The following is a 27,838-nucleotide window of genomic DNA, read 5'->3' on the forward strand; positions in this document are numbered from 1 at the left end:
AGATCATGGACTGGTTTCTATGCTGGTTCTGCTGGACCTCAGTGCTGCTTTTGATACAGTTGATCACAGCATCCTGCTACAGAAACTGGAACATGTGATTGGGATTAAAGGGACAGTACTAGACTGGTTTAGATCATATTTATCTGATAGATACCAGTTTGCCCATGTCCATGGTGTTCCCTCCTCATACAGTAGGGTTAGCCATGGGGTTCCTCAAGGTTCTGTACTTGGACCAATCCTCTTCACCTTGTACATGCTTCTCTTAGGAAACATTATTCAGCAGCATTGAATAAATTTTCATTGTTATGCTGATGACACTCAGCTTTATTTATCCATGAAACCAGAGGAGACAGAGCAGTTAGTGAAGCTTTAGACCTGTCTTAAAGACATAAAGTCTTGGATGTCTTCAAATTTCCTTCTCCTTAACTCAGGAGAGATGATACCGTCTAGAATCTAGGTGGTATCTCCTTAGCATCTAGTCTCTCTGTGAGGAATCATGGAATAACTTTTGACTAAAATCTGTCCCTTAACTCACACATCAAAATAGTTGAAGTGCCTTTTTTCACCTGAGAAACATCGCAAAGATCAGGGAACTACTGACGCGGCATGATGCTGAAAAGTTAGTCCATGCATTTGTTACTTCCAGGCTGGACTGTTGTAATTCTTTATTATCAGGGTGCCCAAACAACTCTTTAAGAAGCCTCCAGCTGATCCAAAATGCTGCAGCTAGCTCCATCCTACCTGGAGGAGCTAGTGACACCTTACCAGCCCAATAGACCGCTCCGCTCTCAGAATGCTGGTCTACTTGTGGTTCCCAGAGTCTCTAGGAGTAGAATGGGGGCCCGAGCATTTTGGTACCAGGCCCCTCTGCTGTGGAACCAGCTCCCTGTCCAGGTACGGGAGACTGACTCCATCTCTACTTTTAAGATTAGACTTAAAACCTTCCTCTTTGAAAAAGCTTATTGTCAGTAATTCTGTAGTTCCAATTATTATCCTAGATATAATTATCATACTTAGGGGGTCGTCTAATTATTAGGTCACATCTTAGTTATGCTGCTATAGGCCGAGGCTGCCGGGGTCCAGAAACACGATCACCTGACAGGCCTCTGTCACCCCACTGGGTCATGGTTTCCTCTCCCCTCCTCTCCTCTCCTCTCCCCTCCCCTCCCCTCCCCTCCCCTCCTCTCCTCTCCTCTCCTCTCCTCTCCTCTCCTCCCCTTCTCTCCTCTCCTCTCCCCTCAAGTAGATCAGTGATGATGTTATTTCTTGTGTAGTTTCTCTGCCCCCCCCCATCCATCTACAGATATACCCGCCTTTATAGCTGTATCTGGCCTGCCGACAACCCTGCTGACCCACTAAAACTCTTACACCAGCAGATTGTATTATTAATGTATTTCATTTATCTCTGCCTATTCTCTCCTCTCCTCTCCTCTCCTCTCCTCTCCTCTCCTCTCCTCTCCTCTCCTCTCCTCTCCTCCCTCTCTCTTTACCCAGCCGGCCATCAGCAGGAGGGTCCCCCTACATGAGTCTGGTCCTGCTCAAGGTTTCTTCCTGTTAAAGGGGAGTTTTTCTTTGCCACTGTTGCTTGTTGGGAGACCAAACCCTGGGATTAAAGCACCTAGAAACAATTTTGGTTGTAACAGACGCTATATAAATAAACATCTCATCAAGCCAATCCAAACATGGGTGCCGGTACCAGGTAGGTCTATGGTTCCGAAGGATCAATCCAGAAATAACTTGTTGGATAAGAGTGTGATCAAGGTCTTCCATCACTCCTGCTTGTACAGCAACGAGGCTGTTTGTGGCACCACCCCAAAGTTTCTGGTCTGCCAGGATTATCATGTTTTGGATACTTGTGTTTACAAACTGTATCCTTTTTCCATTAGATTTAGGATGAGCATTTACACTCCTTTGTTTTCTCCCCCACGTATCAAAGCAATTATAATTAAACATACATACATGTGCCAACTTGTTATGATGTTGTCTGTCTTTTTTGTATATTGTGCTCGCTAGCATAATTAAAATTTCATGCAACACCTCTGCAAAACCCCCTACTTGCATGTCCAGGAACGTTCAGGGGGGGACACGGCCCCCTCCATCCTCCACCTCAGGCATTGCAGGATTCTATTTTTTTTTTAAACTTCACTTTTTAATTTTGTTGATTAAGATTGCGTTTTCCCTCTGTCCTTGTCTGCTTGTGTCGCCTCACACATCTACTCCATATAGTCCCCCCCCCTCCACACACACACACACACACACACAAACAGAGAAGAGTCCATGTTTCAGTGGTTGAATGTTGTTTCTAAGCCAGCAAGCAAACAAGTTACAGCACAACCACATATTTAAGGATCATCAGAGCCGCGCCGCAGAGCATCAGAGTTGTTTTGAAAATAAGCAACAACCCAAAAGTGAGTATTGTGTATTTAGATCACTCTTTGCACAATCCCCAAGCTCAGATCAGTCATTTGGAAATCAGTCCCTTTTTAATGATTTGTTTGCACATTCATTTTATTTGTTTGTTTATTACATAATTTATTGATTTTCAGAAAATGAAGGTCCACATTTTGCTGTTAATGTTTGGCTTTGTGACGATGTTTGAGTCAGCATCAGGCTTTGGTCTGCTACACAAGGGTAGCTACATAAAATGACTCTTTTGATGTGCATTTTTCAACACTTTGGATTTTTTACTCTTGTAGAAGTCTCAAATATTGCTCACATTTTACAGCTCTAGTAATTTGTATAGTCAAATAACTGCTCTACAAGCTACAGAACACAGATGGTTGCGTTGAAAAGCTAATAACAATGCTGTGTTCCCAGGGATCGAAGCTGCAGGGGAAACCTTGAAGAACTTGCACAACAATGCCCAGAATATAGTCAAAGCTTTGTTACATGATCTGGGGGTTCCTGACGAGGAGGTGGAAGGAGTCAGTGATGAGATCGAGGATGTCGAAAAAGACTTGGAGGAGGAAGCGGAAGAGGAAGAGTCTGTGGCTGAAAGCACAGGCGAGACCGAGGAAGAAGTGGAAGAAGAGGCCGACGTGTCTGTGGCGGGCGCCAATGAGGCAGTAGAGGACGCCACTCATGAGGAAGATGAGTGACCTGTTTCTGTTGAAGAAGAGTCAAAAAAGTCTTCGCTGTGTTGCCCCTAAGATCTAAAATAAATATCCTTCCAGCAATAAACCCGAGTCTGTTTTTTCTTTGATGATATAAAACAAATTGCAGCTTTTTTCCCTTTCGCGTGTTCCAAACATGTTTACCAAGCTGCATTCTCAAAGAAACTCTTGCCATGTTATATTTGTGGAGGGCTGTGATGTTCTAAGCTAAGATAATTAGGGGAACCCTTCTTAGACATCAGCAGACGCGGGGTTCTGTCCCTGGTGCTGCTCTGCCAGACCTCTACTGTAGCTGTGCTCAGTTCCCACTCATTCCAGGGGCGTTGTCCCTTCAAATTTGTCTTCAGCAAACAAAATGCAAGCTTATTTGGATTCGGGGCAAGGAAACATTCCACTTGCCTTGAAAAAAAACCTCTTTGTGTGCTTATTGTGCGCGATTTAAGTCATTGTCTGTACCAAAAAGCACCATCCAATGAGTTCTGAAGAATTTCTTCCTTTCAGCATACTCTTCTCTTCCAAGCGTCTCTTTCTCATTTGTCCTTCATATTTTATCCCAGAACTTTCTGGGCTCTTTCAGATGTTTTTGGTGGTGAGGGTGAACCCTCTGACAGGAGTATGCCTTAATCTGGTTGACTCTTGTGGAGGCTTTCATACGTGACCAAGAAAAGGACTTTTCCATTACCCATCACACTTGTTTCTCCTGGTTTTCCAGGTCTTTTGGCCTTGCTGAGCTCACCAGCTCATTGTTTCTTAAGAAAGTATCAGTTTATTATTATTTATTATCCTAACTTTAACTTTAAAGTGGCAGCTCTTTTCCATTCCACCAGATAATGTAACATTATAGGGTAACAGATGTCATAATATGGGAATAACAGATGCCTGGTCACAGAAGCACGAAGCAGCCAATTCTCCAATTACTGTCCCAAGGCTTAAAACTTGGATAATTCCATTTTCTGTTGTTCAATCAAACGAGACTTTATATCTTCATGTGCCAGAAATATCCTTTGTGGTCCAAATAAACCTGCAAAAAATTCAAAAAGCCAAACTGCACTGTTGTATTACACCTCAAAATTCAAATTCAAATTAAAAAAAGTCCTGTGTGGATTTTGAAGACATTTTTTATTCATCTCTCCTTCAGATAGAGCAGGATCAAAATGTTGGCATCTAATCTAGATCTTAATTTGTTCAGCAGGTAAATAAGGAGTAAATAAATCATGAAAGATGAAATTAAGACAGGTAGAAACGTAAAGGTAATAGCAGATAAAGGCGTGGCGATGCTGTGCAAATTTACTCACGATGGAAACACTAAAGTAAGAGTGTTGGTACTGAGAGCCCGACTTTAAAGTAAAATACATATTGTTTACTCATCAGCTCATCTGCCTATTCCTCAGGGCACAAAGATAAGTAAGCTAAATGTAGAAAATATCAAATAAATCCATAATGAATTTGTAAATGTCAGGCTATTTGACGTGCTAACACGATGTTATCAGCTTTGTGGTAATGTGGAACCACGTCCCAATCTAAACTTGTAGCTTTTTGAAATGATTCCTTGAATAGGAATCATGGCAGCACCTGCCTCTGAGCATTTTTTCACAAAATACCAAAACCAAACAGAGTGTGGAAACATTTCATTTGGTTAAACGCATCACTGAACAAACATGTTGGCGCTGCAGCTCAGATACTTAAGCGGCATCGGTTCAACAGTCAGACACACCAGGACTTTCAAGCTGAGCTTCTTCACCCTTGAAAGCCGCCACATCCTGAAGGTGAGGCTGTGGTTGACTCTTCAGGTCTGTCAGATATTCTGGGTAAAAACTTTCAGAGGATTTGATCTGTTGTTTTAATTTCTTTCAGAAAATGAAGGTCCAGATTCTCCTGTTGGTCTTTGGATTTGTGACTGTGCTAAATGGAAAACCAGGTTCAGCTCTGCATCTTAATGGTAACTGCATAAAAAATGATGTTTTTAGTCAATATAATTCATATATCTAATTATAGTAATTAAACTTTACAACACTTCAGAGAAACACATCACAGCACTTAAACAGTTCATTGTTTAGTCAAACACAGATGTTAACTGCGACTTCAATGTATTTTAGACAAGGAAGTGGAGGATGCATTAAACGCGGCTAATGTGTCTGAAGGAGACTTGGAAGAAGTGGAAACTGAGCTCGAAAATGGAGACATTAATGAAGACGACCTAGAGGAAGCTGAAGAAGAGCTAGAGTCTATTTCAGAAGAAGACATAGAAGAGGCAGTAGAGGAGGCTGCTGAGATTTCAGAAGAGGATCTAGAAGAGGCAGTAGAGGAGGCTGCTGAGTTGATTTCAGAAGAGGATCTAGAAGAGGCAGAAGAGGAGGCTGCTGAGATTTCAGAAGAGGATCTAGAAGAGGCAGTAGAGGAGGCTGCTGAGTTGATTTCAGAAGAGGATCTAGAAGAGGCAGTAGAGGAGGCTGCTGAGGTCATTTCAGAAGAGGATCTAGAAGAGGCAGTAGAGGAGGCTGCTGAGGAGATTTCAGAAGAGGATCTAGAGGAGGCTGCTGAGTTGATTTCAGAAGAAGATCTAGAGGAGGCTGCTGAGTTGATTTCAGAAGAGGATCTAGAGGAGGCTGCTGAGTTGATTTCAGAAGAGGATCTAGAAGAGGCAGTAGAGGAGGCTGCTGAGATTTCAGAAGAGGATCTAGAAGAGGCAGTAGAGGAGGCTGCTGAGTTGATTTCAGAAGAGGATCTAGAGGAGGCTGCTGAGTTGATTTCAGAAGAGGATCTAGAAGAGGCAGTAGAGGAGGCTGCTGAGTTGATTTCAGAAGAGGATCTAGAGGAGGCTGCTGAGTTGATTTCAGAAGAGGATCTAGAAGAGGCAGTAGAGGAGGCTGCTGAGTTGATTTCAGAAGAGGATCTAGAAGAGGCAGTAGAGGAGGCTGCTGAGTTGATTTCAGAAGAGGATCTAGAAGAGGCAGTAGAGGAGGCTGCTGAGGAGATTTCAGAAGAGGATCTAGAAGAGGCAGTAGAGGAGGCTGCTGAGTTGATTTCAGAAGAGGATCTAGAGGAGGCTGCTGAGTTGATTTCAGAAGAGGATCTAGAAGAGGCAGTAGAGGAGGCTGCTGAGTTGATTTCAGAAGAGGATCTAGAGGAGGCTGCTGAGTTGATTTCAGAAGAGGAACTAGAAGAGGCAGTAGAGGAGGCTGCTGAGTTGATTTCAGAAGAGGATCTAGAAGAGGCAGTAGAGGAGGCTGCTGAGGAGATTTCAGAAGAGGATCTAGAAGAGGCAGTAGAGGAGGCTGCTGAGGTGGCTGCTGAGGAAATTTTAGAAGAAGACGCAGAAGAGGCAGTAGAGGAGGCTGCTGAGGAAATTTTAGAAGAAGACGCAGAAGAGGCAATAGAGGAGGCTGCTGAGGAGATTTCAGAAGAGGATCTAGAAGAGGCAGTAGAGGAGGCTGCTGAGGAGATTTCAGAAGAGGATCTAGAAGAGGCAGTAGAGGAGGCTGCTGAGGAGGAATAATCTGAAGTCAAAAATGCCAGCACTTCTGAAGAGGATGCTGAAAAGGCAGCAGAAAAAGTCCTAAATGAAGCAGATGTCGAGTAAAAATTGGGGCTGTACAATTGTACCCACTGCATTCATTACACTGTCAATTACAGTCTGTAGTAGTTTTTGCATAAATTAATAAAATGTGATCATCAGCTGCACCACTAAACTTCACACTTTATTGTCTCGTTTGTTCAGCATTCTTATAACAAGTACTCAAAAAATTGTAAAATGTGATGATCTGTTTAAATATTGATAAAGGATTTATCAGCACATTTACAGAACATTCCAGAGAACAGCCATATTGTGAGGTTACATATAACCTCACACCCTATCCCCTATATAGTGCACTTAGTAAGGGGTCCGCCATTTTGACAAGGTGTCCGAATGTTGAGTGAGGATGGCCATAACCTATTTAGTGTACTTAATGTATCCCATAATGCACTCTGAAATTAGTACAAATGATACTTCTTAACCAAGCATTGTATCCATCATCATTTGTGGTCACTCACTACAAGGTGGACATGAAAATTTGAAATCAATCAATCATTTACATTATCTTTAGAGTACGCCATCTCCTGTGTGTCCCAAGCCTCGGCATAATGAAACGACCCAACAATAGTCCTTTCGAAAAGTTGCATGATATGGGGGCAGAAGGGGGTGGGGGGTATTTCTTGGTCAATTAAGGGCAATCTGATCTGAGTAGCTTCCAATGAGAATTCCTCCCAGGAGTCTGTGGCTACTGGTCCAGCCTGTATCTAGAATAAGGTCTTTCATCAGAGGTCAGCCAGTCTATCGCATTTCTCCCTAGATTTTGTAATGGTAATACTTACTGTGATCCAATGCTTTTCAAAAATGGTTTGCCTAATTCCACTCAACAAGTTCCCCACAGCTAAGATACAGCAGAGCATTTGTTGACAGGTGTTCTGTGGTTTGTCTTTTCCACCCTCTGAAGAAGAGGGAAACAACCAGTCGGCATCTACTTTGGTCCTAAGATCTCAGCAAATTTTGGGGAGGTTTGCACAGTGCACTGCTGCTCTACGGGAGTACAAATGCAAGCCACTAACTAGAGACGAAAAGAGGGTCCAGCCAATTTTATTGGGGAGAGAGTCTGGATTTCAACCAAAGACTTACTATTCCACTTCATCAGCTATAAGTTAACGTTTATTAATGCTTTTGTTGTGTCTCTCCAGGTCCACTGACACATTTAGAAATTTAGAGCTCATCACAGCAAAGAAATAGCACTTATTAAAGTCTTCTAATAGCTTCAGATCATGGACTGGTTTCTATGCTGGTTCTGCTGGACCTCAGTGCTGCTTTTGATACAGTTGATCACAGCATCCTGCTACAGAAACTGGAACATGTGATTGGGATTAAAGGGACAGTACTAGACTGGTTTAGATCATATTTATCTGATAGATACCAGTTTGCCCATGTCCATGGTGTTCCCTCCTCATACAGTAGGGTTAGCCATGGGGTTCCTCAAGGTTCTGTACTTGGACCAATCCTCTTCACCTTGTACATGCTTCTCTTAGGAAACATTATTCAGCAGCATTGAATAAATTTTCATTGTTATGCTGATGACACTCAGCTTTATTTATCCATGAAACCAGAGGAGACAGAGCAGTTAGTGAAGCTTTAGACCTGTCTTAAAGACATAAAGTCTTGGATGTCTTCAAATTTCCTTCTCCTTAACTCAGGAGAGATGATACCGTCTAGAATCTAGGTGGTATCTCCTTAGCATCTAGTCTCTCTGTGAGGAATCATGGAATAACTTTTGACTAAAATCTGTCCCTTAACTCACACATCAAAATAGTTGAAGTGCCTTTTTTCACCTGAGAAACATCGCAAAGATCAGGGAACTACTGACGCGGCATGATGCTGAAAAGTTAGTCCATGCATTTGTTACTTCCAGGCTGGACTGTTGTAATTCTTTATTATCAGGGTGCCCAAACAACTCTTTAAGAAGCCTCCAGCTGATCCAAAATGCTGCAGCTAGCTCCATCCTACCTGGAGGAGCTAGTGACACCTTACCAGCCCAATAGACCGCTCCGCTCTCAGAATGCTGGTCTACTTGTGGTTCCCAGAGTCTCTAGGAGTAGAATGGGGGCCCGAGCATTTTGGTACCAGGCCCCTCTGCTGTGGAACCAGCTCCCTGTCCAGGTACGGGAGGCTGACTCCATCTCTACTTTTAAGATTAGACTTAAAACCTACCTCTTTGAAAAAGCTTATTGTCAGTAATTCTGTAGTTCCAATTATTATCCTAGATATAATTATCATACTTAGGGGGTCGTCTAATTATTAGGTCACATCTTAGTTATGCTGCTATAGGCCGAGGCTGCCGGGGTCCAGAAACACGATCACCTGACAGGCCTCTGTCACCCCACTGGGTCATGGTTTCCTCTCCCCTCCTCTCCTCTCCTCTCCCCTCCCCTCCTCTCCTCTCCCCCCTCTCCTCTCCTCTCCTCTCCTCTCCTCTCCTCTCCTCTCCTCTCCTCTCCTCTCCTCTCCTCTCCTCTCCTCTCCTCTCCTCCCCTTCTCTCCTCTCCTCTCCCCTCAAGTAGATCAGTGATGATGTTATTTCTTGTGTAGTTTCTCTGCCCCCCCCATCCATCTACAGATATACCCGCCTTTATAGCTGTATCTGGCCTGCCGACAACCCTGCTGACCCACTAAAACTCTTACACCAGCAGATTGTATTTTTAATGTATTTCATTTATCTCTGCCTATTCTCCTCTCCTCTCCTCTCCTCTCCTCTCCTCTCCTCTCCTCTCCTCTCCTCTCCTCTCCTCTCCTCTCCTCTCCTCTCCTCCCTCTCTCTTTACCCAGCCGGCCATCAGCAGGAGGGTCCCCCTACATGAGTCTGGTCCTGCTCAAGGTTTCTTCCTGTTAAAGGGGAGTTTTTCTTTGCCACTGTTGCTTGTTGGGAGACCAAACCCTGGGATTAAAGCACCTAGAAACAATTTTGGTTGTAACAGACGCTATATAAATAAACATCTCATCAAGCCAATCCAAACATGGGTGCCGGTACCAGGTAGGTCTATGGTTCCGAAGGATCAATCCAGAAATAACTTGTTGGATAAGAGTGTGATCAAGGTCTTCCATCACTCCTGCTTGTACAGCAACGAGGCTGTTTGTGGCACCACCCCAAAGTTTCTGGTCTGCCAGGATTATCATGTTTTGGATACTTGTGTTTACAAACTGTATCCTTTTTCCATTAGATTTAGGATGAGCATTTACACTCCTTTGTTTTCTCCCCCACGTATCAAAGCAATTATAATTAAACATACATACATGTGCCAACTTGTTATGATGTTGTCTGTCTTTTTTGTATATTGTGCTCGCTAGCATAATTAAAATGTCATGCAACACCTCTGCAAAACCCCCTACTTGCATGTCCAGGAACGTTCAGGGGGGGACACGGCCCCCTCCATCCTCCACCTCAGGCATTGCAGGATTCGAACCAGACACTGCACCACTGGCGGCTTACGGTCGCATTCTCCTCCCCACCATGGAGGTTCTATGGCTGAGAATGTGCTCGTAGGGTTTTTATCTCTGTACTTTTAACGGTTCACTTCAAAAGTGGACCTCATAAGATTGGAGCCCACAACCTTCAGCAAACTAAGGAAGGGTGTCAGCACCCTGAGCTATTGCAAGGCAGGAGCGCTATGGTTGACGGGGCTTTTTGGTCACGTTGGTGCTGGGATGTGACGCCATAATCTAAGACCTGTCCTTGCCCATCTTTTATCATCTTCGCTACTGGCTGAACCTTTGGATTGTCCTATTTTTTTCTGGACTTGTTTTTTATTTATTTATTTATTTTTTAAAAGGTGGGCTTTGAACCTGAGCTCTTTATAGATTCAAGCCTGTGTCTTATCCTGCTCCACCAACATAAGAGTGTAGAAAAGACTCCTTCCGAGCACTTTTGTCTTTAATCTTTTGTCCAACAAGAGACCAAAAGAGGCTTGAACCTACAAACTTCAACGCACACAGGGTTGAGCAGTTTAAGCACAGACAAACTCTCACCATAAAGAGTCAAAACTTTGTGCCTATGGCAACAAAAAAATTCCGGCTTGCGCATCAGATCATCTGCCTCAGCCTCCAGCACAAAGATAAACAATGGAAAAGTTAATCTCACAGTGGAAGGATTATTCTGACTGTGGCACTAATGTAACATGTTCCCACACACTGCCTGGGTCCCCTCCGAGGTCTTTAGCCTTTACATTTGTCTGCATCAGAAACTTGCTTGTTTGCTACATGTCAAACATCGATTCAGTTATAAGTAAACACGTATAAAAATCACCGACAAAAAGCTACACGATATTAACATTGGGGTATTTTTGTTTGTATTTGGATTTTTCAGCATGTGGTCCTCAGGAGAGAACCTGGTTCCACCCGGTTGCATCTGTAGTGGAGAACATTGTGGGGAGTCGACCTCATAGACGGGCATCCAGCCAGCGCTGTGTACATTCAAAGGGTTCTAAACAGCTATAAGCTCTTGTTTTAATCTCATACCTTTACTGATACGAGCAAGTGAGCGCATCATAGACCTCGGAGCGCTGTCTCACCAGTGAACCACACTGAACCAACGCTCTCGGCACCAATCCATTAGACGGGATCCTTCACTCAGCAAACAGATAGGCGGAGTAAGGTGCATATAATAAAGGAGCACGGGTCAGAACATCAGAACTCAGAGCCTTGGAGTTGAAGTCTTTCAGCCTTTGCTGCAGAACACGCTGAAGGTGAGCAGAACAGTTGTGGGACTCCTGAGTGAGACCCAAAGTCTTTGCTTGAAGTTTGAAATAAGTGGACGCTGCTTTTGGATTCTTTCAGAGAATGAAGGTCCAGATTCTGCTGGTGGTCTTGGGGTTTGTGGCTGGGATCAGTGCTGCGCCGATCAATGGTGAGCAGATAAAAATGGTGTGTGGGCGGAGCTTTGGCTCTATAAGACGCAGTAAATGTTGATTATTGAGTTCTGTGTCTTCTATAATTCTGCGACAGATCAGGAGCTCCACATCGATGCCGACGATGCAGGAGAATATTTGAAACAAGTGCTCAGTGTTACAGATGAGGACCTGGAGGAAGCTGCTGAAGGAGCTGCGTCTGAGCTGGAAAACGCCAGCATTTCTGAAGAGGACCTGGAGGAAGCTGCTGAAGAGGTTGCGTCTGAGCTGGAAAACGCCGGCATTTCTGAAGAGGACCTGGAGGAAGCTGCTGAAGAAGCTGCGTCTGAGCTGGAAAACGCAGACGTGAAGGCGGCCATGGAGGAGTTGGGTATTAACAAAGATGACGTGGAGGCTGTGGCGCAAGAGGCCGAAACTTTATCTGAGGAGTAGGCTGAGGAAGATGAAGAGGCTCCTGAGGATGAAGCAGATGTTTCTGATGACATCACAGATGATTCGTTCCTCTCCTGTCATGTTTGCTCATCTATAACGAGCAGCCTTCATTCATGAATGTCTACCAGTTATCCTGATCTCTGGGTTGAGGGGCAATTACCTCACTAACTCATTCAATATACAATAAAAAGAATTTCAGCTTTAAAAATCAAGTGTATCTTTTCCTGCTTAAAAGTCTGTTCTGAAAGCTGTTTCTTCACTTTTGCTTTTCTCATAGTTTGCTAGCTTAGATTATACCTTGATCTTGGCCTCAGGGCTGTTATTGAGTGGAAAGGATCGTTACAGGCTGCAGCTCTTGAATGTGGATGTTCGTAACATGTGATAAACAAATAAATTTAATGGTAATGAATATAAAAAGCAGAAGGAGAGTTTTGGGGCTGTGGAGTTCAGGGCAAATGAGGCGTCCTAAAGTATATCTTAAGTAAAAACACAAACATTCAATGAGAAAGAAGAGCTCTGCACAAGGATTTGACCTCTAAAACCCTAAAGACCTTGAAGCATAATGAGTAAGCTGGTGCGCGTTGAATAAAATGTATCTGGAGAGGTGTAGACACTGAGGTTTATGTTGCTTTGGACGAATTTGCTCAACTTCTGTATTAAATTAATGAAAATGGGCAAAAAGTAGTAGAGGGGTAAGCTTCTAACAGCGGATGCTTCAGGGAACAGGCTTTAAGTAAGTCGGCCTATTTACCCTATGGCTCATGTCCGTCCTGTCAAACAACTGTGTTTGTAGTTCGCTCCCAATTCCAAATAGAGAACAATTTGCATGGAGGAAGCTAATGTGTCATTGTTAGCGTCACCTCGTTTGCTCGAACCTCTGGGCACTAAGAGACACAACAGAACAAAGGGCAAATATGAACATAAAGAAACATCTGCCACCGCTTTGACTGCAGCTCTCATTGGTTAAAACTGGAATGATGAAAGAAGCACGATGCCGATCTTTCACTGACTAATTAGGCTTCTATCATGACAGCTCAAGGCTGTCGCAAGACTCTTTTCAAAGATAATATTCAGAGTATTGATTTTTTTTAAAAAAGCTTTATTTAACTTTGATCGGCCCAGTGGGGTTCCAGTATAATCTGTTCGAGCCTGTTATCATTTTAATGGTTAATAAAGCATATGCAGTCCATGTATGCAACTTAGCAGACAGACAGAAACACTACACATCATTTTTTATTTACTACGAGACTATAAATGGCGTCTTGTGACATAATGTTAACAAAGTACAGCATTCACAAACAACATTAAGACATTTTAATTCATCTCTATTCCCCCTACTGCGGTTACTAATCCTATATAAGCACCGCTCCAGCCATATTGCAACTCAACTTAGTTTCTCTATATGTCTCCAAATATACTTGCATACACTAAAGTGAGACAGAGTGGACACATCCACTGAAATGCATCTGCATACGGACTCTATAAATACAATCTATATTAACATTAGATGAACCAAAAGTGCTGTTTCATGCTACAGTGCTGTGCTAAATCAAAACCTGCATGGTATGTTTTTTTCAAACAAAAACAAACAAACAAAGGCTTATTAAACATATATTATAACTTAGCATTCCATTTTTAAAAATATACATGGTTGGTTCAAAGGAAATGTACTAAATAAATTACTATTCCTTAATTGAGTTTGACCGAGGTTCTAGAACCACTAACGCAAAATTTGGCAAATTCAAACAGTTAAATAAATTTTATAAGATGCTACAGTTTTATAATCGTCGTAAACATTCTCAAACAAGACAGCTGACAAATAACTTCGGCTATCTACTGTACATAAAAGTTGTGGAGTTTTAAACGTCCTTTTTTAATTTATCGGGTTAATGCAGCCAGCTGGAATGGTATGACAGCGCAAGGAATGCTAGCCTAGAAGCTAATGCTCGCATGGTAAAGTAGCCATAGGAAATGTGACCGTAATTTCCAGTGTTATGTAACGGAATCATGGAATTTGAGACACATGTGAGACGGTGAGACGTGTCCTGACTCCTACCACAACAGGGAGACGTGATGGAAAATGCCAGAGGTATAAAAGTGGGCCCGAACACTTCCTCCCATGCGCCATTTGAACATGACTGAAGAGACAAAAGAAAATAAAGTGCCTGGTTGGTAAATGAGATCAACTAAAATGATGCGTGAGCAGAGGTTTCAGAGTGGGGGGGGGGGGCAGGACGTGAGGAGAGGCTGGACGGACGCGGGGGTCTTTCAGCGCAGAGAGTTAGTGGGCATGCAGTCGCAGAGGGCCCTCCTCTCCGCCCTCAACACCAGCATCTCCGTCTGCGGGAGACAACACATGGCCATTAGGAAGGGTCCCATACAGCTTTCTGGTGTCTTCAGGTCAACATTTTTGATTAAAAAAAAAAAAAAAAAACTTCCAAAGATGACAAGATGTGGAGCATTTCAATTTCAGTTTTAATTTTAAGTAGATCAAAAATGATGTTGAGTCCAGAGAGGAGAATGGTTTAGCTGGGAAATGTCCCGGTTTTACCCTGGTGTCGAGGTTGAACGCGGTCTTCTTTAGATCTTGCAACGCCCGCTGCATGAACTCAAACGCGTGACAGTCTACGCACGGACGGCCTGGAAGTGAAACACAACAGAAGAAGGGGAACGATTAAGAGTTTGTCTCCCAATTTTTAACAATTTGTTTTCATCGGCGAACAAATAGCTACTGTCTACTCACTCACGTGCGTGTTGTGCATTGGATAAATATATTTCTGTGCAATCTAAAATGACCCCTTGATGTGAAGAGATTTTGCCCTAATTTGGGGCACTGTGGGTCTTAAAGGAGCTGCGCAGGCCCGTTTTCCTTGTGATCCATCCATCAGGATGACCTACAGATGCAGGCAACGAACATCTGCAGAGACCTGTTCCCACTGCCCAATTACCGGATCACAATAATCCGAATAAGATTTGGGACAGGCGAGGGGGGGTTGGGGAAGGACTAAAAGGCAGCCTTTGAAATCACGTACTTTCTGCGGGGATGACTGTGCCAGACTCTGGATCCGCACCTGCTACACCGACACCGAGGAGCTGGACCGCCAGGAGAAGCGCGGCTGCCTGCAGAAACCCGCTGGAAGCCATGGTGGAGCTAATTCTGCTGAATTACAAATAAAACCTGAGGAGTTATCGAGGCAACAACGGGATCAATTCTGCACGATCGACGGTAAATAAAACAGCATTTTAATAAGAACACCAAATCTGGTTTTCGTTTATAGAATGAATGTTGGAAAATGTTGGTCATTAAAAATTACGGGGTTTGAGAGTAGTTGTTAAATTGGAAAATAATGAATCAACCTACCGAAAAACGGGATGAAAACCAGAGATCTGTGTAAAAGGATCGTTGGAGATGACATAGAAATGCGCATGCGCGTATCTCGCGGTTACCTTTCCTTTCAAAACAAAGCCTGCACTTCCGGTAACGATAACCTAAATAAAAGCATCGAGTATCGCGACATAAGGCAGAATTGTGTTCACAAATTGACATTTCCCAGAGAAATAGAATGATTGCAAAGAAAGTAGAAATTGAGTGCTATTTAAATATCCTAAATCGAAGTTTCCTATGCTTGACGTTTGACAGGGTATAAAAATCTCACCTTATGGGTGTTTATTAAATAGAACTGCAGTGGAAATACATTTTTACCTCCGCACAGAGGCGGTGTGGCAGCCGTTTATTTGCCTGATGGGGGGCTATTAACGTTATTAACGGACCTGTCAAGAAATGTACACAATTGGACAAGGAAAATAATACATTTTGTCGCGTTCGTCACGTTCCGAAACCCTATATGTAGTATCTCTAGATCCAGGATTTTTGGAGGGAAGAGTTCTTTATCATTGCTTGTCGGGGGGTGCTATGCTTTTCTGTTCGGTCATTTATTAGACATTATAGTCGATAAAAGCCCAACGTTGGTTTCACATGGCCTCCTGACTGTGTGGGCGGGTCGTGGTTGTTTTCTTAGGTAACCAGTTAAAATGCCCGAACTTATAGCGCTTCTTTTTCCAAGATGGCGTCGATGAAGGACAGCGACACCGGCCTGTGGCTTCACAACAAACTGGGTTCTACGGACGAGCTCTGGACGCCCCCGAGCATCGCTTCTCTCCTCACCGTGTCAGTAATTGACAACATACGGCTGTGCTTTTCGAGCTTATCGCCGCCGGTGAAGCTGAAACTTCTGCTGGGGATGCTGCATCTCCCCAAGCGCACCGTTGACGAGGTGGGTCTTTGAGCGTTAGCTAGTGGCTAACTCGGTGGATAAGAAAAGCTGCCAACTTTGCGCCAGTACAAAAACCAAGAAGGCATTTAGAGGCAGCTGCACGCGTCTCTGAAGCCCATTTCTCAGTAGTTTGATCAAGCGCCTGAGCTTTTTCGAGTCTCCTTTTGTTGGCTTCTGCTCTCAGTCGGAAGCGGTTTCTAATTACGATCAATAATGCGCAAATGGACAACCAAAAACTATTCCTGCGACCAACGCCGTCGCAATCTTCAACTCGTGCTCGCAAATAAACGCACACAGCCGTGCGAGGAGCTTGGCAATCGTGAGATTTGCAGATATTTCCGCGGCGGCTGAGCAGCAACCGGTACCATTCCCTCTGCGGGTGTCGGACAGACATTACATGATGGGCTCGGGAGAGCTGCTAAAATACGACGGGCGGTACTTGTTGGGCGTGACGTCACTCTCCGAGTTGCCCGTCACTGCTTCTTGTGTCGTGCGTCAGCAAAACAAACACATTTTCCCCTGGCAAAAGATCAGAATTTAGTCCGGATCTGTGCCAGAGAATTGTATTATGGAGGGGGGAAATACGCGTCTCGAGTATCCTTGTAGTCCATGCAGAGAAAGTATCACAAACGATGTCTAACCCATCTTTTAGGATTTTTTAGAATTGCTTCACATTTGTGCACGTTCAAACGAGTTGGGTATAATACAGCACTCTTTCTCCTCATTTCTATACTGTTATTAAAGAACGAATGACTAAAAAAAATCACCCAAACTCTTGCCAGATGAAGGAGGCCCTGTCAGAGATAATCCAGTTGGCTACTGTGGACTTGGAGCCTTGGGTCTTAATGGTGGCAGATATCCTCAAGTCCTTCCCAGGGACCGGTTCACTCAATCTGGATTTGGAGGAGCAGAATCCAAACGTGCAGGATATTCTGGGAGAGCTTCGGGAGAAAGGTAGGAAACGGGCCTGGCTTGTGTGTTTTAAGGCTGTAACCCTTTTATTCTTCGTCGCAGCACTGAGGTTTGTGTTTGTTCCTGGATCGTCTCACCTTCTCCTTACAGTGAGCGAGTGCGAGGCATCGGCCATGCTTCCGCTGGAGTGCCAGTACCTAAACAAGAGTGCTTTAACCACTCTGGTGGGACCCTTAACCCCCCCTGTCAAGCATTTCCAGCTGAAACGGAAGCCCAAGAGTGCAACTCTCAGGGCAGAGCTGCTTCAGAAATGTAAGGGACTCTAAACATGTTGCCAGTTAGAAGCCTATTATTGTTCTTGTAGATTATTAGTTATAAATATGATGTATTCCAGCCACAGAGACGGCCCAACAGCTGAAAAAGACCGCCGGAGTGCCTTTCCACGCCAAAGGAAGAGGACTGGTCAAAAAGATTGACACAACGAGTGCGTATATATAGTATATATAAATATAATAATCGTTGTCGTTAACTAATTTATAAAAATGTCTGGTTGCTGAAACCCGTTTGTTTCCATATCCACAGCTCCTCTCAAGGGGATTCCCAAGGCCCCGTTCCGCAGCCCCACCGCCCCCAGCATGTTCAGCCCCCCCAGTAACCGCGCACCGATTACCCCAGTACGGACGCCGTTGCGCAAGGAGAGAGGGGTCAAGGTGACGCATCACTTCCACGTTGGGCCGTCATTCAAATCCGCGAGTTTATCGACGCCGTCTAATGTTTTCCTTCTTTCCAGCTGTTGGATATTTCAGAGCTGGACATGGTTGGAGCAGGAAGAGAAGCCAAGAGAAGAAGAAAGACTTTAGGTGATGATTGTTGTTGGGGGAGGGGGGGGGGTCCTGCTCTCAGCAGGGGGCCAGCGAACGATTGCACGTCGTATGTTTAACGTCTTCCCCTCTCAGAAACAGAAACTGGAGAGAAAACCGCCAAAGAAGAGGCGGTGGTGGAAAACACCACCCCCGACTACGCCGCTGGCCTCGTCTCCACGCAGGTACTCCTCCTCTGTCCCGTTTGGTCCCGTTTCCTTTCCGATCAAACTAATAATCTGATATTGACCTTCAGAAACTGGGGTCGCTGAACGAAAATCCTCTACCGTCGACCAGTTATTTACCAGCCACGCCCAGTATGGTTCCCTCCTCGTCGTACATTCCCAGCTCCGAAGCACAGCCAGGTCAGGCTCCCGTCCGAGTCAGAATCGCACCGATACCTGAAGGTCGCATCATCTAAATGTCCTCTCTGCTTTGAAGCAAATGCCGGCGGCTCAGGGCGGGACCCGCTCCAGGCTGCCCGCCAACCGGAAGAGTCGGCAGCACCGGGCGCCACAGCCTCCCTGCCCGGCCAGTACAAGCAGAGGACGCCCATGTACAACGCAAGCAGCGCCGCGAACCCGGCGACCCCCGCCTCCCCCAGCACGCCGGTCTCCACCCCCGCCAGCAACGGGCCCCCGGCAGCGGCGACCGCCAGCCAGCAGGAGACCCCCACGCAGCCCCCGAGCACACCTCAGACCCAGACGCCGACGCCAGCTCCCACAGCGCCGCAGCCACAGCCCAAAAAGAACCTGTCGCTCACAGTAAGTGGAGACCGGCCTCACGGATCAGTACAGAACGCACGAAAGCTGAATTCTTTCCTTTTTGCTCCTCAGAGAGACCAGATGTACGCCGCCCAGGAGATGTTCAAGACCGCCAACAAGGTCACCAGACCAGAAAAAGCTCTCATCTTGGGTTTCATGGCTGGATCAAGAGGTAAGCCTTTACTTTTTTTTTTTGGTTTATTTTCAAACGGGAGCGTTTATACGAGCCTCGCTCATCGCTGCTTCCTGTCCGTGCGTCCCTCAGAGAACCCGTGCCCCGAGCAGGGCGACATCATCCAGATCAAGCTGAGCGAGCACACGGAAGTGCTGCCTAAAGCGGACGGCACGGGCAGCACCACCATGCTGGTGGACACAGTCTTTGAAATGAACTACTCCACGGGACAGTGGACTCGCCTCAAAAAATACAAACCCATCACCAACGCCTCCTGAGGAGCCCGGAGGCCCGGGAACAAGCCCCGCCCCCCCTTCTGTACACTGCAAAAAATGCAGGGATCCTTAAAGAACAGTTGTCATTTTTGTTCAGTCATTTTCAAACAGTTCAGTCATTCTTTTTTAAAGAAAACGTTTCTCTTTAAGTCATCTTTGATCACTAAGAGGGTCGTGAGGGGCGAGTCCGAAACCCTCATTCCAGGCACCTTTTGATAATTGGACAGTTAATGTACAAGCATGTGACGCGTCTGGACTCAAAAACCTATACGATTGTGTAATTAGGAATTTTCATTTAGTGGCAAGAACGATAGACAAAAAAAAATGTATCGTTTTTCATCTTTTTCTTTAAGTGAAGAAAATAAAGGTGACCAGCTCCATCGCTCCATCTGTCCCACCTTTATTTGTTCCAGCTTCCAATCAGTGGATCTATTTTTTCCCCCTTTTGTCACATTAAGAAACAGATTTTAACAACGCAGGCACCAAAAATGGTCTAAGTGAAACTATGCAACATTCATTTTGTCACTCGATTAGTCCTTAAAGCTACTTTTGTTTTTTTTTTTAACGTCTCGGAACAGTACGAGGGAGGTTAACGCAATCATTTGGCAGACGACACAAAAAGGCTTGCTCGGTGCGACGCATCCACGTGACTTTACGTGTGTTATTCGGCTCCCGGGTCCCTCCATCCTCCGAAGGTCTTCTCCAGGAACACGGCCAACTCGAGGGTCAGGTGGTCCTGCAGCTTCCCGGCCACCACTTGCACGCCCAAGGGCAGCCCCTCCTGGTTGAGCCCCAGAGGGCACTGGGTGGCCGGCAGCCCCAGAATGTTGATTATACCTGGAGAAAAGATGAAACGGCTTCTTCATTCACAGATAAAGGAATGCAAGGCTGGTTTCTGTTTGTGTTAATGCAGAACTAACCTGTGTAAGCAAAGTCAAAAGGTCTGAAGAGAGGGTGGTGATGTTTGGGAGCCACTCTGGGGTGTGATGGGTACAGAAAAACACCATCTGTGCCAAGTAGCTCGTCCACCTTGTTCTGTAGGTCTTCCTTCAGCTGCATGATGACCTTGGACGGTTTAGAACCATGGGTCATTTCCATGAGGCCCAGAGCTGATGGATGCCCACAGATAAGCCGTTACCTTTCATTATTTTTGGTCTCTAAACTACTTGTGCATCTTCCACCAAATAGCAACAGGAAATGACTGAACAGTTTCCGCCTCACCTATGGCGGCCACGGTGTGGTCCGATTTCCCCACCATCCGTTTCAGCAGCTCCCAGGAAGGCCAGGCGGGGTGCCCTGGTTCCCCCATCAGCTCGGTAAAAGATATGGGAGACTGAAGGGGGGCAAAATGATTACTCAAACATTAACAAATATGTAATAAGATCTGTGTGCATTCTACCAGCAAAGTGAGGACATTTTGGATGGTTCTCACCACTTCAAAGGACTGTTTGAGGGTTCAGATGTGGTGTTAAGGTCAAGGTCAGAATAGGGTTTAGGAGAGGATTATGCCTATGAAAAGTCCTCACAAAGATAGAAGTACAAGGATGTGTGTGTGTGTGTGTGTGTGTGAGCACCACATGCCATGTCCTAAACTTTGTTTTCTGTCCCCGTAAAACATTAAGCTTTAATGTCTACCGCTGCTTAAACATTGGGTGTCTGTGTTGTGGCTCCGGTTCATGGTCCGACCTACTTTGCCCTCGTCGTCAGGCAGTTTCATGTATGTGTCCCAGATCTGGAAGCTGTAGCTGAGCTCAGGGAGACACACTTCCTGCACCTGCACCCCGAGGTCGGCCTCCAGACGCTCCACCACCTGAGGAACACGTGTTCTGGTTTAAAAACTCGGCGCCCCATTTTTTGGCTGTTATTTTAACATCCACCGCACCTTCCTCTGGATTTCCATCAGTTCTTTGCTGACGGGGTGCGTCCAGACAGAGCCGGAATCGTGGGGGATGGTGAAGAACCTCAGCTTCTTCAGGTCAACTGTTGCATTTAGGGACAACCTGCGCACGCGTATGAAGGAAAATGCACCTAATTTTCACAACGTCCCACTCATTTGATCCGCTATGCTAGCTATTAACGCTAGCCTCCAAATATTCATCTCTGTGAATGGAGCTCACATGTTAGCATTGGGTCCGGCCATTATTTTGAGCATCAGCTTCAGATCCTCGGCATAGCGGCACATGGGTCCAAGGCTGAGGTACTCTTCTTGTCTTCCGGATGAAGGAGGGTATTGGTTCTCATTCGAAACGACACCTACAGCAAACAAATTGAGCAAATGTCAGTAAAATCAAAGAAAGAGCTGGACATTCAGGTGACGGTTTGTCTTACCAGGAGTGGTTTTATGTCCAAATATCCCATTGAAGAAAGCCGGCATGCGAATGCTGCCACCGATGTCGGAGCCGACCCCGATGACTGAGCCCGCAGCCGCCAATAAACTACCCTCCCCTCCTGAGGACACAAGATAGAGAGGATGAACAACTAAAGACCACAGGTGCTGTAGATAGGCCCCTCCCCTTTAAGATGGACCCGGACCACAGACCACCAACAGACCAGTTCCCCGACACTAACCTGAACTTCCGCCTGGTATCCTCTCCAGGTCGTATGGGTTCCTGGTAATGCCGTGGAGATGGTTGTGGGACTCTGACCACATGCACAGCTCACTGGTATTGGTGGTGCCCAGTGGGATGGCCCCCGCTCTCTTCAGCAGGGTCAAAGGTGGAGCGTCAACCGAGGCGATGACGCCACGCCTGGAGCACAGACCAGAGGTGAAGGGCATGCCTGCGAGATGGATATAACAGTGGCGTGAAACTATGAGTTGCATTGGAAGAGGTTTAAACGTCATTGACATCATTTCAGTTCGCCGTGGATTTTTTTATTTACTGGTACTACTAAGCTAATTCCCGAGATGCTATATTAGCTTCAATGCTCTGTATCTGTGCAATCCTGATGACTTGTCTCTTTTTTTAAGAGTGCTTTTTAGGTTTAGAACCACTAGGGGGCACTGATATGCCAAAGCCATTTAAATGACCATTTAGTAATTTAGATTTACTTTATATAGCTCTGTAATCATTATAGAATGAATAAATTAAGTCCTGTGTACAATTGAGATTTAGCTATGATTTTCTTTTTTTAAACTACTAATTTCAAGTAAACTCAGAGTTTGAGTGGGACAAATATGTCTGGACTGTACCTTGGAAGGCATAGGAGCTTTTGACAGACAGCGGAACTCCCAGTAAAGGCAGCCGGTCCTCCAGCACCTCCTCTCCTCCGGTTTCCTCCTCGATTAACCTGTCGACCTGCGCGGCCTCCAGGAGGGCAGCGTCAAACCTTGAACCAGAGGGGAATTCAACTGTTTCACCCTTTCAAACATGGTTAGCCACACCTGGATTAAACATTAACGCACCCCTTTGTTTTCTTGTTAGACAATAATTAGTAGAATCAACTTGAGTAAAGGAAAATACGGCACCAAATGAAACAGCCTGACCTGACCCAAAATGACCGCAGAGAAAGTGGATAAAAGAATGTAAATAAAAGAAGAATCTGGATTTACCTGTCTTTTGTGACGGCGTTAATAAGCGGGTTGACGTCTTGGATCCTGTCGATATAAGCCTGCACCACCTCCACACTCAGCACCTGTCAAAACATTCATGCTTTCATTAAGTGCACGCTTTAATCATGCAAGACTGAGCCACCAAAGTCATTCTGATATTAAACAGAAAACACACACAAATGTCTCGGGAACTTAGTTAAGTTGAGGAGACTGTGCAGCACCTTTTTCTTTGGTGAGAAACTGACCAACATTCTTTAAAGGTTTAGAGGGATTAGTGGTTTATCACAAACTGCAGATAATGCACAATAAGAGTCCCACTCGTTGGACTGCAGAAGAATTCAATACTGACCAGTAAAATATAATATCTCATATTTATCCATAACGGGTGTCTAAAGAGTAAAAATCGGAAAACTGCGCCGCTTTTTTTAAAGTAAATAAACAAATAAACATTGTTGCTTTATGTTAGGGGCGCCTCACGTCACAGACTACACTTCCGGTGTTCTGTCCGGCTAAAATGCGATCGATATGATCAATAAAGCTAATTCAAATTCATGTTCTTCACCAGAGTTTTTTTTTTTTTAGTTAATATTTTAAACACCTGACATCGTTGCAAGTATTGAATTGTACATATTTGTACATTTCGGGTAACTTTAAATGGCATCATTATTAAAATCGTGACCATTTAAAATGGCCTAATGTTGTTTTACAAAGTTAACAAAAAGGATGCTTTAATCTCTTTCGTTGTCTTTGATAAGGATTCTCCACGTCGTTTATTTATTAATGACTGGTTTCTGTCACATTTCGGTCATTTTTTCTAAGTTATATTCTGGCATCCAGCCGGCGCCTCCGCTCACTCTGGCCGCGTACACACCTCTCTTCGCCGGATCTTCTTCGCCAGCTGCGTCGCTGAGACGAGCAGCAGCGGGTTACGGACAGACGGGAGCTTCGCCGCCGGCGCTGCGGTCTTCCGCGACAGCACCCGGAAGACCGCGAAGAGGAGCCCAATGACAGCCCAGAAGAGCGACGCCAGAACCTTTTCGAGACCGCTCGGTGCCATCGTTGCCGCCGCAGAGAGGAGCCGAGTCCGGCCGGTGCTAGCTTAAATGATCTGCTGCGCACGCGACCATTAAAAGGCCAAGGACGGACGTGCGCGTGTGCGTCAAGTTAGGCAGGCTAGAGAAGGCTAGCACCGGAAGGCAACAGTTTCCTTCAAAAGAAAAGCATTTAAGGAAACAAAAACCCGACTTTAATACTGTACCCTCATTCAAATATAATTTATTGTGTAGGTGTATAACGATATGCGTTCTATATGATTGCAATTTTGAATTGTTTAGCTAGTTGTAGTGTTAATCAAATTGATATACAACCATTCAAACCAAGATAAACCATTTTATTACTTATAATCTGCATATTTAATATACTGGTCAAATTCTAACGTTTGTCCACATCAAAAAAAAAATATATATATCGATAATAATTCGGTTGTTATTGTGAAATGTTTGGGTTGTTTTAGCGTTAACTTGACAGTTGAACCTTTAACTCTTCCAGGGAGTTATTGCGTTAACGGGATTATTGCGGGTGAAGCAAAATTAAATTAACAGCGACCAGTTTAGAATTAAGGTCACTATATGTCACCACTAAGTGGTGAATTCCCGATCGTGTGTGTGTGTGTGTGTGTGTGTGTGTGCGTGCGTGCGTCTGTCTGTCTGTCTGTCTGTCTGTACCTGTTTATCTGTGTGATGTTTTTTAACATTTCCATTAAAATACTTGTTGTAAAATCAAATCTCCATAGGAAAAAATAAGCTTCCTATAGTTTTAGTGGTAATATACTGGTGAAAACAGTAAAAACTATGAATAAAACAGTTATCCAAGGTAGTTTTCTCTGTCAACTGGACTGTTTCTTCTCTTTGAAGACGTCTCGCCTTCTATCCAGAAGCTTCTTCAGTTCTCAGTGTTACAAGTGCATAAAATCAAATTGGCAACAGTCGAATTTTAGACAAGATTAAAATTACAAAAAAAAAAATTTGTATTTTTTACAGAATCCCTCTTAGAAGCTGAAAACATACGGAATGCTTCCTCTACCGTATAGGTTTTCAGAAAAGATTATTTTAAGAAGTATTTGCAAGTTTTCAACTCATAACCTGAGACAGTATCGCGTGTTGCCACTAGAGAGGAGCATCGGTGCGTGTTTTAGCTCTAATTGAGCGCGCACACGCAATAAAAAGCTTCTCTCCAATACAGGTCAGTGGGTTAGTGGAGAATCCATATTGTGTGTTACAGTCAGCAGCAACGTGCTCACATGTGTGATGTTTTGGCATAAACGATTGACAAAATACCTTTTATTGTTATATATTATTACAACATGAGTATAATTTGCTGCAGAATATGTGTGTCACCAATATGTGAAGCATATTGTGACAATTATTATGTCTAGCATATTCAATAACCTTAAATTGAATATGTAGTTTGTTGCATTTATTGTGTATGTGTACAATACTTTATGTATTTAAGCAAACAGTCATGATTTTAACAATGTTTATGTGGGACAATGTAAAAGAAACAAGGAATCAATAAAATAGATGAAATGGCAGCACCACTGCTGAGCAGATTAGTGATTATTTTGACCCCAGAGGGACCTCATTTCAGAGCCAGGTTGGAAATGATGGTTAAAAAGCTGAGCCCACATGATCAATACATCTCCTGTTTACCACAATAGGGAGACCCATGTGACCTCTGCACCCACCGTTCCATAGCCAGAGAGGACAGCTCTTTAGTCTGGAGACAGCTCTCGTCAGCCTGGCACAAAACAAAGCTCGCTGTCCCAACCGAGAGCTCATTCCTCACCTGAAACACGAAACCCGAGGCTCAGAAAACAGGCATGTACAGACAAGAGGGGAAAAGGGGAAAAGGACTCCGTGTTTGCAGAAACCAGGAATCTGGGAATACTGGGAGAAAAACATGCCAACCGTCTGTCCTTGCTGCTTACCTTGACCATCTAAATACCAATCACTAAACGCATCACCTTTAGTTTTACATTTCATTTCTTGATGAGACCACTGAGCACCTTCTTTCCTCCCCCCGCCCTCCCAGTCTGGATCCAGGAGATTAATTTGCTTTGCTGGTCCCTCCGGGCGGAGCAGCACTTCTCTTGAAGCCATTTTGCAGCACCTCTGCTGCCCTGGAGACCAACGTAAGCCGATCTGTGTCGGCCTCCTGGGCTGTTTGGGTGCCTGCACGGATGCTCGCGTTACTTAAGAGGACAAGTGCGGTGTTTTACTCTGATTGTTCTCCACAGGGAGTGAAAAACAGGGTGGGATTTCTCCATCCAGGTCACGGCGTGGTTTCATTTGATTGTTGATTTAATGGCCATGGGGTTTTTAAGAGTTTAGGAACTCTTCCAGTGTTAAAACTTCCGATAAAAATCAGCATAGGAAACTGTAAAAACTGTATCTCTAAGCATAAAATCATTTATCTTGTGTTTTGGTGTAATTGTTATTCTTTGGGGTGTTGTTATTTCATTATTAGGCCAAAAGAGATTTTTCTCACACTTTTATTATTATCTTATTTTTTGTTGTTATTATTTCCAGTTTAATATTACTATGCTTTTATTTTGGAATCGCCTTCTCCCAGTTTCTCTGTTGGCGAACTTATCTGGGAGCATTTTTGAGGGGAATTACCAGGAATTAGGAAGATTTATGCTTTAGCAACACCTATAATTCTTTTTAAATGTGGCTTTTGTTTTTCTTTGTGTTCTATTCACATTTTTTTGTCTATCCTTTCCTTTTCTATTCCAAAAAAGTAAGCGTATGCAATGTATTATTTATAAATGGCTTACATGCCCCCCCCCCAGCAGCATCTTGCCTCTTCACTTGGCAGTTGTCTTTCATCCAGCAAGATGGATAGATGAGGAGGTAAAAGGGGGGAGAGATCCCTTCATCTCCTTTGGGGACTGCTACAGGCACATGAAACAGCTGGTGTGCTCCAAAAACCAATTATAGAGGCCCCTGCCCCCCCCCCCCCCCCGCCGCCTGGCTGAAGGGGAGGAGGGGGAGAGCGTGATTGTTAGCATCCACAGATGAGCCTTAACGAGAGGACGCCACTGAGATGGTCAGATGGGAGGCGCAGCGGGCGCCGGGTATGGATTCGTCCTGCCGAGGCCCGGATGTATAGGTGGGAATGGGAATTCAAAACCTAAAGAGCCTCACGTGTGATGTTTTATTGACGTCGCTCTGAGAGCTTCTCCACAGCTTTGGGAGGTTTCAGCTGAGAGATGTAGCCATACAAAACCAGTCTGAAGGAAATTCCCCAAGACTTAGTTTCGATTGTTGCCACTGTGCTGATCTCAAGCGAGGACGGGTAGCAGCTGCACGCTAACATGTTTGCTAACCTTTCATTGTCAGCCCCATGTGACTAATGAACACAGGTAAAGATTCGCTAAGGCTAACGAGATGGTTGCGCTGATGCGATGAGGAACTTACAACATGCTGGTAAATGGGGAAACTAAACTAATGCCAGGTCAAATAGGTTTTCCCGCTGATTAAAAACAACATAAAGGTCACGTCACTGCGATAGTCTGGCGCTGAACTGAAATCTGACTCGTAATAATTTCATTGTGGCATCTCTATATTTGAAATGGATGAACAAGATAAACCAGGCGGTGGTACGTGCCTAAGGCATAGGGGTCATTATTAGGCTTAACCTTCTGCAGCCCAAATTAACGAAGACCATACAAGGGTGCTCGTTTTTAGCTAGCACTGCTAGCATTCCTTACTTGTTCCCTGTTCTATTCAAATGCAAATCTTAAGGAATGCGAAACCCTACATCCTGCGACAAAATGCTGCGTTTTCTATATAGCGATCAAATTCTTTTGCCGCTAAAATTGTACCGTCTGCACTCATTATTATTGATAAAGTAAACACGGGAATAGGTCAACTGAGGTCAAGAGAGTTCGCTCTGACACACCACCCATCCATGAACGCTTGCATATAATCCACTCACACGCAAGCAAGACCCCCATCGGTGTTTTGAATTAGTGATCAGAATCCATAAATAATAAATAGGA

At 44.6% G+C, this 27,838-nt stretch overlaps 4 protein-coding genes across 6 annotated transcripts; 2 read left to right on the plus strand and 2 right to left on the minus strand.

Moving 5' to 3' along the window:
• The first annotated feature begins 2,249 nt into the window (after positions 1-2,249).
• LOC115250692 (protein Ycf2-like) lies at positions 2,250-3,180 on the plus strand. 2 transcript variants are annotated; one of them, XM_029840374.1, is made up of 3 exons: positions 2,250-2,408; positions 2,547-2,631; positions 2,818-3,180. In XM_029840374.1, exons 2-3 carry the CDS (start codon positions 2,550-2,552, stop codon positions 3,096-3,098), a joined length of 363 nt encoding a protein of 120 aa, XP_029696234.1. In that variant the 5' UTR covers positions 2,250-2,408; positions 2,547-2,549; the 3' UTR covers positions 3,099-3,180. The 2 variants fall into 2 exon arrangements, with proteins under 2 accessions (XP_029696234.1, XP_029696233.1); XM_029840373.1 differs by lacking the exon at positions 2,547-2,631 and having other exon boundaries at positions 2,279-2,408.
• A 9,879-nt stretch (positions 3,181-13,059) lies between these two features.
• Positions 13,060-16,023, minus strand: nicol1 (NELL2 interacting cell ontogeny regulator 1). 2 transcript variants are annotated; one of them, XM_003978558.3, is made up of 4 exons: positions 15,331-16,023; positions 15,002-15,126; positions 14,521-14,609; positions 13,060-14,309 (listed from the first exon to the last, which is right to left on the minus strand). In XM_003978558.3, exons 2-4 carry the CDS (start codon positions 15,111-15,113, stop codon positions 14,238-14,240), a joined length of 273 nt encoding a protein of 90 aa, XP_003978607.1. In that variant the 5' UTR covers positions 15,114-15,126; positions 15,331-16,023; the 3' UTR covers positions 13,060-14,237. The 2 variants fall into 2 exon arrangements, with proteins under 2 accessions (XP_003978607.1, XP_029696104.1); XM_029840244.1 differs by having other exon boundaries at positions 15,002-15,129.
• nelfa (negative elongation factor complex member A) lies at positions 16,019-19,612 on the plus strand. Its single transcript, XM_003978559.3, has 11 exons — positions 16,019-16,243; positions 17,026-17,197; positions 17,306-17,467; positions 17,550-17,639; positions 17,738-17,865; positions 17,946-18,015; positions 18,112-18,200; positions 18,272-18,380; positions 18,457-18,779; positions 18,852-18,951; positions 19,045-19,612. Exons 1-11 carry the CDS (start codon positions 16,034-16,036, stop codon positions 19,227-19,229), a joined length of 1,638 nt encoding a protein of 545 aa, XP_003978608.2. The 5' UTR covers positions 16,019-16,033; the 3' UTR covers positions 19,230-19,612.
• On the minus strand, positions 19,611-23,941 carry faah2b (fatty acid amide hydrolase 2b). Its single transcript, XM_003978560.3, has 11 exons — positions 23,648-23,941; positions 22,777-22,859; positions 22,417-22,553; positions 21,795-22,004; positions 21,555-21,674; positions 21,344-21,479; positions 21,109-21,226; positions 20,917-21,036; positions 20,448-20,559; positions 20,147-20,335; positions 19,611-20,063 (listed from the first exon to the last, which is right to left on the minus strand). Exons 1-11 carry the CDS (start codon positions 23,831-23,833, stop codon positions 19,888-19,890), a joined length of 1,587 nt encoding a protein of 528 aa, XP_003978609.2. The 5' UTR covers positions 23,834-23,941; the 3' UTR covers positions 19,611-19,887.
• Positions 23,942-27,838: the final 3,897 nt, after the last annotated feature.

The sequence above is a fragment of the Takifugu rubripes genome, chromosome 8 (genome assembly GCF_901000725.2).
Source record: "Takifugu rubripes chromosome 8, fTakRub1.2, whole genome shotgun sequence".
Lineage (NCBI taxonomy): Eukaryota > Metazoa > Chordata > Actinopteri > Tetraodontiformes > Tetraodontidae > Takifugu > Takifugu rubripes.